At 40.8% G+C, this 12,496-nt stretch overlaps 1 protein-coding gene across 1 annotated transcript in view; it reads left to right on the top strand.

Annotated features, from left to right (window-relative positions):
* Positions 1 to 1,009: 1,009 nt before the first annotated feature.
* The window catches only part of LOC104521837 (cytosolic carboxypeptidase 3), a gene marked incomplete at its 5' end in the record, with an annotated part of 23,997 nt that continues 12,510 nt past the window's right edge, over positions 1,010 to 12,496 (top strand). Inside the window, 8 exon segments of the mRNA XM_010163956.2 lie at positions 1,010 to 1,192; positions 2,252 to 2,356; positions 5,498 to 5,636; positions 6,161 to 6,940; positions 8,546 to 8,708; positions 10,474 to 10,600; positions 11,135 to 11,232; positions 11,397 to 11,476. Of these exon segments, the coding sequence (XP_010162258.2) occupies positions 1,010 to 1,192; positions 2,252 to 2,356; positions 5,498 to 5,636; positions 6,161 to 6,940; positions 8,546 to 8,708; positions 10,474 to 10,600; positions 11,135 to 11,232; positions 11,397 to 11,476 (1,675 nt within the window).

Raw genomic sequence — 12,496 nt, 5'->3', positions numbered from 1 at the left:
CAGCTCAGTAAGTCCGCTCGGAGTAGCTGTAGAAGCCAAGTCTGAAGCTGACTGTCTTTTTTTTCTGTCGAAATAAGTCTCACGAGTGCTGGTATCTGATCCAGACCCAAAGCAAATACAGAGAATTCCCCGTGAGGCCGAACTCGTGCGTTTTGGCCTGCCTTAGCCAGGCAGTAGGAAGGGCAGGGGGTGCTTTGCAAGGGGATCTGTCCGTGTCTGCGGCAGAGACACGTAATTGACTCCGGGCACAGCACCGGTCAAGGGCAGGGGGTGCTTTGCAAGGGGATCTGTCCGTGTCTGCGGCAGAGACACGTAATTGACTCCGTGCACAGCACCGGTCCGTGCACAGCACCAGCGGGCAGTGTTGCGGTCAGTGCACAGCACCAGCGGGCACAATCATCCAACCACCAGATTTTTTCAAAGCCGCCTCTCTGCCTGTCATGTTTTCATTCAAGTAGCTTCTCATAACTTCGAAGAACTTGCTGACCAGCAAAGACCCCCCCATCTCCTCCAAATGTCTCTGTTGCTTTACAAAATTCTTGATAGCATTGGATTGTTACCTCTCCTGTCATGCTGGCCAGTTCTCTCTTGTTGCTGCAAACACTCTGTGTGCTGTGTTTTGTCTGAATAAGCTTTGTTATTTGTATTCTTGCACAGTACGGATTTTGACTCAGGCATTGAGATTGTAGGCCCTACCATAACACATTACTAATAAAAGCAGTGATAATAAAACGTGTCAATATTTTCTATAGGAACCCAAATAAGCTATTCCCTGCTGCAGTTGAATACTTGATAAGCTTTGTGGTTTAATGAATTAACTGCTCATTCAATGCTACTTTTAAATTCAGTGTCATTTATAGGATGGAGCATTAAATTTACGTTTCAGTGGGATGTAATTTTATTGTGCCATGGTTAGTGATGTTAATTTCATGTAGATAATCCTCACAGTGTGCTTCCACTTGGAAGAGCCAAGTGAGACTGATGTGAGTGTTCTTTCATTTTTTTATAGATTCCATTTGTGCTCGTCTTCTTCCAAGGGCAAAACAGATTCTATTATCATCTGACTCAGAGGCAGTGGTATCCCATCCTCAGGAGCCTCAGAGTCTGGATGGCTCATCACCTGCCAGTCAGTGTTTCCCTGTGTACTGGCCTCACCAATGTGAAGTTATCAGGGACAGAACTGAGCACATTGGTAAGTTACCGTGTTACACTTAAAATCTTGGGTATAGGCAAAGGGGAAGCACACCTTATATATAAATAAAGTCAATGATTTATTGTTAGTATAAGTGAAATCCTAGGAGGCAAGTCATTATTAGTTCACATCTAATTGCTACAGAAAAAATAATAATGCAGTTAAATTTGTTGTACGTATGATTCACTCACATCCTTTTCCTGGCTTCTTCTTACACTGCTCCTCTAGGTCCTAAGATCAATGGTTTCATTGCAGAGGTTTCGTTCTAATGGAGGAGAGGAATTGTTTATTGTGAATTGTCAGCTTCTGGAGTCCTTTGCTGGGAGAAATACAGTGTTCATGTTGATGATATCTTCTTCCTCACTCTAGTATCCAAATAGCTCTGGGGTCATTTTCATGTTTGCTTTCTCTTTCTTCATCAGTCTGCAGCTCCATGTTACATCCGGATTTACCATATAGGTGTTCTTTATATAAATTAGATATTATTTCCTTGTTCTCTTTATTACCCCTAGAACAAGTTTTGTCCAGCTCTAAGTCTGCATTTCTACACTGCTTGTTATTTCTGTTCATATAAGCCTATGGTTGTACCATGTAAAGATAAACAAAAGTAAAACAAATTAGCCATATATACCTGGTTAAATAAATTACTGTCACAGCTAAATTAAGTGAAACAAAGCTGCAGGTAGATAAAGTTCAGACAGAGCAATCAATGACTTCACTCTGTAGCTGGAGCGTCTGTTTTCCTAATGGTACCAATGCTGTCTAATGTTCACCATTGTCATCCTCACTGGTGGTAAGCAAGCTGTACAGGGAACAGTAGTAAGTTTGCACAGCAGAAGTTTGTCTGTGCACATACTGATTTTTTTTTTTTTTTTTAATTTGGAGTTATAGTGAAGATTTGTTCACAGATGAAAAAAATGAAGTTAAAAAAAGGAGCTTCCCTATTCCTTTATGTGCAACTAGTATAAATGGGGTGAACTGCTTTTCAGTGTCTCTCATATTAAAAAGACTCTAACACAGTCTTCCTGCTTATACTCCTGTGTGTGTCTCCTTTTTCAGATTGGATACCCACCACCCCTGAGCCATTGTACGCTCCAACAGGTTTGGAGATGATGCCACCATACCAAACCCCTGACAAAGGCACTGTGATTTATCTAGAAGAAGGTGAGAACACCCTGAGAAATCTTTCTGTCAGTTGTAGGTAGATGAAGCACCTGCTTTGATCTCCTTTATGAACTTAATTCAAAGCCTGATGAAATCAATATGATTTTCTGTTGTTATTTTAAAGCACTTGGGAATAAATTATTTTCCTGTAGATAGGGAAGGAAATTACACAGCTGTCTCATCATCCATAAGTTCTGTTAGTGATCTCAGAAATCCAGCTCAGCTCAAGCCATTGTTCTCAGTGAATAACAGTATGAACCAGCCTAAAATTTGCTGTGAAAATATGAGTGGAGAAAAATAATTTAGCAGCCAAAAGAGAAAATTAAAAAGATGAGAGCTGTTTAACTCTTTGACATCATGTTTATTTCTAAATTAGCTACTTCTGCAGTATGGGTGTATTACCTGTCACTAGTAGCTTGCTACATTTGGTGGCCAAGAAAACTAGTAACTGCTGTGTGACTAGGAAGGAACCTCTATGCTCTGCAGCTGGACCTGCTAATTTTTTGCAAGGGGTAAGATGTGGAGGAACACTCTGAATCCCAGCTCTCTGCCTTTTTGAAAAGGACAGTAATTTTTGTTGTGTTCCTTTAGTTGCTCTTTAAAAATGTAACTTTTCACGTCCTTTATTGCTGACTTGAACTTCATGCACAGATGACTGGAAGTGGTTCCTGTTTCAGCCTGTACAACTCTCCAGTAGAGTGTGTATTTTGGTATCATGGTTCTCAGGTTTCGCTAATGAAAATTCCCAACCAAGGAGGTGAAAACTGCTGCCTTTAAGTATGGCCAGTTGTCCCTTCTGCTCCTGAGGAATGACGTTGTGCAGGCATTTACAGGCAGTTAGCAATTCCTGGGCCAGCAAACATCAAGCTGCAGCAGAATGTGAGTGCCTTTACCTGCCTTTCCCTGCTTGCACCAGGGAGAGTAGACTCCTTGTGCTAAGGGGGCTGTTGGGCACTGCAGCCAACTGGGGATGGGAGCAGGTGGGAGGAGGAGGAGGACTTTGGAGTCCTGTGGAGTTCATCTTCTCCTTTCTGTTCCTGGGACAGAAACCCCCAGCTTGTTCGCTTTGCCATCTAAGTTGGACAGCAATAAATACAATTTTTAAAACCCTAAAATTCTCCTCACAGAGAAGCTCTATAGGGTAGGACAGGCATCTACTTTATGCAGATTTGTGACCTGAGTGCCTCAAACTGGCTTGTAATGAGCCATCGCATCTTGTGGGAGACAGCAGCAGCACTCTCCTGATTTCCTCTCAGTTTGAACTTTTTTTTTGCAGGAGCTGGGAGTTACTGCCTGCCTGGGAACTATCTGCTTCTGAGTTCCTACAGGTCCTCCTAAAATCGGGCTTGCAAAAGAAAAATACAATCTAATGGTGAGTCCCACCCAGAAGAATTAAAATATCATGATAGAGATCTCAAATTTTATGCATGCATTTCATTTTATAGCATTTGACTGATACAGATGTTTCCAGAAACAGTTTTACTAGATTAATTATTGAAATATTTATCTTCCTTAATGTTAAGGAAGAGCATTGAGGAGGAAGGGAAGAGTAGAGAAACTGTGCATGAAATTTCAGCTAAGTAGAAAGTAATTATTCGAGTGGGTATCCCAGCCAGCAAAGTGAATAGTCCTTCTCTAATGAAAACCCCTGTGGGTCTGTAGTAGTCTCAGTCATGAAGAACAATACACTGAATATGGCATCTTTTGCATGTGGCAACAGTGATTCAAGGAATAAAAGAAATTATTCTGGGAATCTTGGCTTTACGTAACTTCCCTGGGTAGTACAATCAGAGCTTATTTAACACTACAGAAGAGAAAAAGACAGACAGACTGCCACAGGATAAATCTCTAGCACAGCCCCAGGGAAGCAAGGGCAGACACAACCCTCATCTGAACAGGGGCTGCTGTGCAGCTTTAACCCTGCTGTATTGTACAGGGTCAGTCTCCCTTATTTGACAGCATGGTAAGGTGGCAGTTTCTCCTCAGGAGGATCCAGCAGTAAGAAGATGGAGAGAAGCAGGAATACAGGAGCTGAGAATACAACGGCTTGGCAATCAGTGTCTAGCCATCAGTACAAATCCCTCATTTTGCCAGTTAGAAAGTTATGTAGCAGGAAATTTCACTTCTGGACAGTGAGACAGCCAGTTTGATACCACCAGTATGAAAACCACAGTCTCACAGTACATGGTTCCAGCCTTTTATACCTGCAGTTTTCACCTGTCCTCCTTTTCCCTGAGCTGGCTCTAACCCAAGTTTCAGAGCGCAGCTGGTGCTGCCGGGCTCAGAGAGAGTTGCCAGCACGGCTATATTGACTCTGCAGCAGGGTCTGTGGGCTCCCAGCTTTCAGCAGAAGAGACACATTCTCTCTCTCTATTTTGTGGGCACAGTTTGGGGATGACAGGAAGTTTTGATTACTCCACTTTTCCACACCTTGGTGGCAAAATCTTTCTGCAATCTAAACAGCTCCCCAGCCAGAAAAGTAAATTGTTGCTGATGGCAAATCTAGAAGTTCTATTTTTTCGTGAACTATGGTAATGAAGATTGTAGTAAAAAATTCAGTTATGCCTCTATGAGCATCTCATCTGAGGAACAGTGGACAAGATAGCAGAACAGAGCAAAAGGAGCTATGGGCTCAAAATGCGCTCTAAAAGTGATGTGAAAACATAAGTTGCAATATAAAAGTGGTTGCTGCTGGGTCTGAGTGTCATCTTTTTTACTTCTAGACTAGAATAATTGAATACACAGATGTAAAAACAAACTGATGGCAACAGTTGCCAGCTGCATATGATTTCTGAGTAGAGAAGTTGCCCATTTGACTGGTGAAAAGACCTGAGGGAGCTGAGTCCCAGAGTCTTTCCACCTAACTCAGTACAGAGGATGGATTGCCTTTTGCTCGTACAAAAGAGAGACACGGGCACCTCCAAGAAAGAGTCAGATCTTAAGCTGGCTGAAATCCATAAGGTTAAGTGGGAATGGGCAACAAAATCTTTGTATAATTTCTTTTATGCTTACCTAAGATATGCTTTGAAGGTCAGGTCCATTCAGTTTTCTGTTTCTAGAAGGAATTTTCAGAAGGATGCAGGTATTGCCCAAAATGACTCAAACTGAAGTGAAAGACATCTGTTCTGCTCATTCCCCTAGCTAATAAAAACTCCTGCTTTATGTATTCCCAAGTGAGAAGTCTCTGCCCCCTGAAGCAGATCCTCCATCAGAAGGAGGACAACACACTGATATTTGAAGCACGGTTTGAAAGTGGAAATTTGCAGAAGGTGGTCAAAATGTAAGTTTCTAATCTTTTCTTCTTTTATTAAGATGGAGTTATTATCCAAGTTGTTGTTATCAGCAGCCTGCTATCAGTTTCTGACCAGGATGTGTTATTCTGGGTTTGTAACTTGTTTTCCATAGTTGAATAAGCTTCAAAAGTAGTTTCAAGTAGCCTTCACTTGAAATGATCTGATAGTCATTCAGTAGCACTGAAGGTTTTCTATAGGTGATAATCACCCACACAAACTCAAGACCTTTCTTAAGCACCTCCTTTTAAAGCGTAGTGGGGAGAATGTTTTTAGAAGTCTTGGTTGTTACTAAAAGTCCTAATGAAGACAGCAGTTGCGTTATTGACATGCTTGGTGCAGTTAGGAATCTTTTTCTGGCTGCTGCATAGACTTTGATTTATGACAGCATAAATCAGATTTGCACCTGATTTACTGTGGGGTGCTTTTTCATGGCAGCCCACCTTATTTGACACTATGTCATACTAAAGTGTAAACCAGCATCACAACTACTTGTCTTTTTTCTGCCTACCAGCAGTGAATTTGAGTACCAGCTGACCCTGCGCACCGACCTCTACACAAGCAGACACACGCAGTGGTACTACTTCCAAGTAAGCAATACACAGGCAGGGATGCCATATCGATTCACTATTGTCAACTTTACCAAGAGTAACAGCTTATATAAATGTGGCTTGCAGCCACTGTTATACTCGGAAGCTGATGCTAGGAAACACAAGGTTGGCTGGCGAAGGACTGGAAATGAAATCAAGTATTACAAAAACAATGCGGGCCAAGATGGACATCAGTATTTCTCACTCACTTGGACATTCCAGTTCCCTCATGACCAGGACACCTGCTACTTTGCCCACTGCTATCCTTACACCTACTCCAACCTGCAGGAGTACCTGGTAGCCATCTCTAAAGATCCAGTGAAGTCCAAATTCTGCAAGATTCACATCTTGTGCCATTCACTGGCAGGAAACATAGTGTATGTTTTAACTATCACCAACCCCCCTGAAAGTGGCAGGGGCACCAAGAGGAAGGCTGTGGTACTAACCGCAAGGGTGCATCCAGGAGAAACTAACAGTTCCTGGATAATGAAGGGCTTTCTAGATTACATTCTTGGTGATTCAGGCAAAGCTCAACTCCTGCGGGATAGTTTTGTCTTCAAAGTGGTACCCATGTTGAATCCAGATGGTGTGATTGTGGGAAATCACCGGTGCTCTTTAACAGGCCAGGACCTGAACCGCAAATACAGATCTAACCTGAAGAAATTCTATCCTTCCATCTGGTATACCCGAAACATGATCAAAAGGTAACCTCGTTTTCTTGCCCTTTAGAATAGCTGATTTTCCTTTCCACTGTCTCTTTGTTAGTGTGACTTCTCTATGTTCCTTGTTGTTTTGGTATTGTTTAAATCTTTGTCCTGTACCCAGGCCTTTCTGACTTTTTTGTTTATGTTCAGTTGCATTTCAGAGAGGGTTATTTTTTTCTTCAGTATTGTGCATGTTTTCCTTTAATATGCTTTCTCCAATCCTGGTAATAAGTTGCATCTCCAAAGTAAAAGGCTTTTTGTCAAAGCATTTTCAGCATATTTCTCCCCACTATCCTCTGTCGAAATCTACTTACCAAATTCCTTATTTCTTTCATTTTCTTCTTTTCTGGCATACAACCGCATCCCAGAATGAAGTTAGGTTCAGAACAGATCCCAGATGTCCACTTGACAGCAAAGATTGACAAGTTTGCTGTGTGTTTTGCTACAAATATGTTTGATTTATTATGCAGACCTCCAGTCACAGAGACATTGATACTCTGGATATAAAACTGAACCTTTGATTATTAAACTAAACCTTCAGCAAGTAAACTCAATCTCTCTGGTTTAACTTCTATAACAAATTAATACAAAAAAGACTTGTGCAGAAAGACAGTGTCAGAATTAGTACATTTAATGTTTTTAATTTAGTTACAGCCTGTTTTAAATAAGATCTGTATTCTTTCAAATGAATGTCTTGGCATGTAGATCTCTAGCTTACAGGGGATGAGCTCTGCACCTCTCCTTTTCCATGAGAATTCCTCTCCCTGTCTTACTATATGGAGATAGCCTGCACTTGTGAGTGCACTGTAATTAACATTAATTATGTCTACTGAAGTATGACTGATCTTCAGCCTCATATTCAGCTACTGTCAGCTGAGGGAGACAGGTTTGTTACTGCTTCCTTCTTAGTTCCACCATGGATTTCCAACTCCTGCCCAGAGTAAAGCTCTAGATGACAGGCTGTGGTGCCATCATATTTTCTCTGTAGAGCTCTGCTTTGACACAGATTGGGCATCGGGAGTGTGGGTTGTGAAACTGCAATGTGTCTACCTGCAGATTTTCTTTAAAGAGTTAATTAAGCAATAATACATTGCAGAATCTAGGCACATCATAAACATTGATGTCTCCAGTTTGATAAAGGAAAGAGTATTCACTGCCATTTATGCTTCAATCTCATAATTGTACAGTATGTATATATTATACAGTACATTCAACATATGTACAATAGTGAAAGAGCAGCGGATAAGAATAGCGGGTTTCAGCTGTACAACCTGCTCATATACTCATCTACAGAGCTGGATGTATATAACTGAACCCGAGAGAACAAACACACAGACAAAGGCTGATGATGCATACAGTCATATCTTATTTCTGTGCAGTGACAAGTGATTTGTTCTGGAAGGAACTGAGCACTTTGACTCTAATCTAGCACACTAAAGGTTTAACTTATAGCTCAGAATATGAAACTTGTATTGATTTCTTGCTCTTTAGGTTAGACATGAACTTCAGTATAACTTACTAGCTCAGACTAGTTTCTGAGGTGGAGATAAAAAAAAAAAACAAAACCACTTCTAATAAGGTATTCTATGTTGTCCCGTATTACAGAGTGATGAGGGAACGTGATGTTTTTCTGTATTGTGACATCCATGGTCACAACAGGAAACAAAACGTCTTCATGTATGGTTGTGAGAGAAAGCAGCAAGCAAAAGCACCAAACATGCATCCACGTATCTTCCCACTCTTGCTGAGCAAGAGCTGTCCAGATAAGGTAAGCAAATGTCTGGGTAGAAACTCATCTAAAAATTCAAGCACCATCTGGGATCCCTAATTTTTGTTAAGGTATCACATTTACTAAAAGACTGTACTTCACTGAGTAAAATAATCTTCAGTCGACTAAAACTAGAAATGGTAAGAATATGAAATTTTAAGTCCTTTGAAATTCCAGCACTCCAAAATGTATCATGCTGAATTGGGACATAAAGCTAGCATTTTTTTAAAGGTTTTTTTAAAAGAATGAAAAAAAAAACGAATATCAAAGTAACATTGTTTTAACAGTGTCAAAAACTAACATTAAATATTGTGTACTTATATTAAATGCAGCTTTAAAATATGTTGGAGAATTAAAAACAAGTAAGCAAATAAGAAACTAAAGAATCATAGAATCATAGCATGTTGTGAGTTGGAAGGGACCCTCAAGGATCATCGAGTCCAACTCTTGCCCTAGCACAGGACAATCACAAGATTCAGACCATGTGTCTGAGGGCACATGTTGTCCAAATGCTTCTTGAATATTGTCAGGCTTGGTGCCATGACTACCTCCCTGGGGAGCCTGTTCCAGTGCTCCACCACCCTCTGGATGAAGAACCTTTTCCTAATGTCCAACCTAAATTTGCCCTGGCACATCTTCCTGCCATTTCCCCTGGTCCTATCATTGGTGGCCAGAGAGAAGAGATCAGCACCTGCTCCTCCTCTTCCCCTTGTGAGGAAGTTACAGACTGTGATGGGATCTCCTCTCAGTCTCCTCTTCTCCAGGCTGAACAATCCAATCGACTTCAGCCTCTCCTCATACAGCTTCCCCTCTAAACCCTTCACCAGTTTTGTGGCCCTTCTCTGGACACTCTCCAGTAGCTTTATATCCTATTTATCCTGTGGCACCCAAAACTGCACACAGTACTCGAGGTGAGGCCACACCAGTGAACAGCAGTTATTCAAGACCTGTATCCAAGTTGTTAATGAAGACATTAAAGAGCACTCACCCCAGGACTGATCCATGCAGGACCCTGCTATTGACGGCTCACCAGCCCGATGTAACCCTATTGAGTATAACCCTGTTTCTCCAGATTGAATCTTTTTGAAAAGTTCTGTTGAAAATTGTGTCAAAATCACTACATTTGAGTAAGATAAATTTTCAGTTAGGGGGGGAAAAAAATAGTAGGAAATGACAGCTTTTAAAATATGTCATTTTCCAGCAAAATCTGACTGCAGTAAGCTTCTTCTTAACCAGAAGGGTTGAAGAGGCTCAGGAATAAAACACACAAACTAGCCTACTAGATGTCATTGCATACTTGCAGCTATTGCTGTTTTCCTCAAATATCAATAATGAGGTGGTTGTGAGCTCCGGATCAGTTGCATCAAAATGTTGGTCTATAAATTCATGAGACAAGAGCTATTCCAACTTCTTAGTAAATATGCATATTGGTATATAACAGGATTTGTGGTAACTCAGCTGGTCAGCTGTCTATATGGCATCGTTTAGAAACAGTTAGTACAGCTACATAACAAATTATTTGTAGATGTCCCAGAAATCCTTAAGGTAAATCAAGCTTTTATTCAAAGGGCTCTTATTTCACCTACATCTCCATTATACCAGTAATAACAGTATGCTCTGAGCTATGTTGTGCAGTACTTGAGTGAAAACTCACAATTGTTTACCTGGTAGATAAGGTTTTAAAAAAACTTGCTTAAAGGGTTAAAATGAAATTGTTACATCTTCCTGTTTACTTCAAAGGCTAATGCTGTACCTGTCTTTTAAGTTCTCCTTCCCAGATTGCCATTTCAGAGTACAAAAGAGCAAAGGAGGCACAGGTCGAGTGGTAATGTGGAAGATGGGCATCAACAACAGCTACACTCTGGAAGCCTCTACCTGTGGCTCTAAGTTGGGTGAGACAATTCCCTGTAGCTATTCAGTAGGAATCATCAAACAGGACATTTACTTTTGTTTTTTCATGGAAAACAGTATCTTGAGCTACCATCCCCTTGTTGGTGTTCTGTCTTATTGGGTAGAAATGAATGATGTTTTAAGATAAGAGCTGGACAAACACTAAAACTAGGGCATTCACCTGGCAACCTTTCAGGCTACCACTAGTGTTATTGTATAGGTATCATGAAACAACAATATAAGTGGATGGCAAATTAAAAGCAGTAACTAAAGCCAGTTGTATTTTTAAGAAATTTTGTAATAAGGAATCAGTTAACTATGCATTATAGCTAATCCCCTCTGAGGGGACAGATTTGCTCATATAGGCAGAATAGTGATCTCTAATATCATCTGTATAAAACTCTGGCAATCATAGACCTGTCAGTGAATGATAGGTGAGTTTACAGTCAGCCACCATCCTGAAATATCACAGATATGTAGCAGTCAGCAGGATGACTGACATTTTCATTTCTGTCTTGCTCCTATTGATGCTGCAGGCTGCAGACGAAGTACCCATTTCAATATGAAAGACTTTGAGTCAATAGGACAGCATTTCTGTGATGCTCTCTTGAACTACTGTGTTCATAACAAGGAGGTAAGGAAAGTCCCTCCTAGGCCTTGTCTCCTGCCTCAGTTCAACCTACTGTGACAAAACATAGTACTCTATAGGGTTATAGCAATAATAAATTTGATAATGGCTTTCTTTAAGCAGTAAACTAAATTTGTGGTGTTTATTATTATTATTATCTGTGCCTGAAGGAACACAATCAAGTAGTGAAACAGCAAGCCAGAGTGAACTCCAAGGTCCTGAATTCTGATGTGTCAGACTGGGATTCCAGGTAACTTAGAACTATTCAGATATGCCACAATTTATTATATGTTCTCTGCACCTCATAAAGAGTACCAGAGTAAATGTTAGAAATGTTACTAAAATCAGACTTTTGTCACACTCCTTAATTCAACACTCCTTAAAAGACTGCAAACAAATCTTATACCTAAACCTTAATAGCCAGTTCATTGGAAGTAGAGGTCTGTATCTATCCCAGATGGCCTTCCTGAGGAGAAATGAAACTGCATTTGTACAGCGCTCAGTCTATTGCATCTCTTAAATCAATATGCTTTTTTTCAGCCTTACATTTTGCAGAGCAATCTAGCCACAATATAAAGTGTGTTGTTTTGGTTTTGTGTAACGCTGATTTCATTAAGCATGGAAGATGCTACTCTGATTCCATTTAGCCAAAGGGGTTAAGTTCAGGGTAATTGGCAGCAGTGCAAGAATCTGTATGGTAACCAAACGATACATCTATTACACTTAATCAGCTCCTCCTGTGCCAGTGTGGACTGTGAGTGACTGACTACACGATCACTTGTACAGGTGATTCATGAGAGGTGGGCATTTACACGCTGTGAATAGTTGTGGCTTTGTGGTCATCTATTACGGAATAAAACTTTTGTACATTTCTTTTTTGGGGGAACATTAATAGGTTGGCTCTATCTCATCAAACTTTAGGTGCCCAGAGTATAGAAATCAAGAGCTGAGTTTCACAACTGGTGCTGAACTGCAAGGAAATAAAAAGAGACACAAGATCTTAATGTATCATCAGAGAGCTAGGAGAAGACTCACTGGGAACAAAGAGGATTGAAGTTCTGTGAGAGGATTTATGAAGGGATGGGGGGGAAGGTGTGTGAAGCAGAACTAAAAGAAACCTAGGTAGAAGCAGGTGATGCCATCTGGATAGATCACCTCATTTTCAGTAACCAAGCTTCCTCTAAGACAATGATGCCTGTTGCAGTTGTTATCCCGCAACGTCCCGTCCGGTCGAGGCGGCACAGAGACAAACACACACCCCGTCTCTGGG

Source organism: Antrostomus carolinensis, unplaced genomic scaffold, assembly GCF_000700745.2.
Source record: "Antrostomus carolinensis isolate BGI_N321 unplaced genomic scaffold, ASM70074v2 scaffold6223, whole genome shotgun sequence".
In the NCBI taxonomy this organism is placed as follows: domain Eukaryota; kingdom Metazoa; phylum Chordata; class Aves; order Caprimulgiformes; family Caprimulgidae; genus Antrostomus; species Antrostomus carolinensis.
This window is presented reverse-complemented; position numbering and strand designations above follow the sequence as displayed.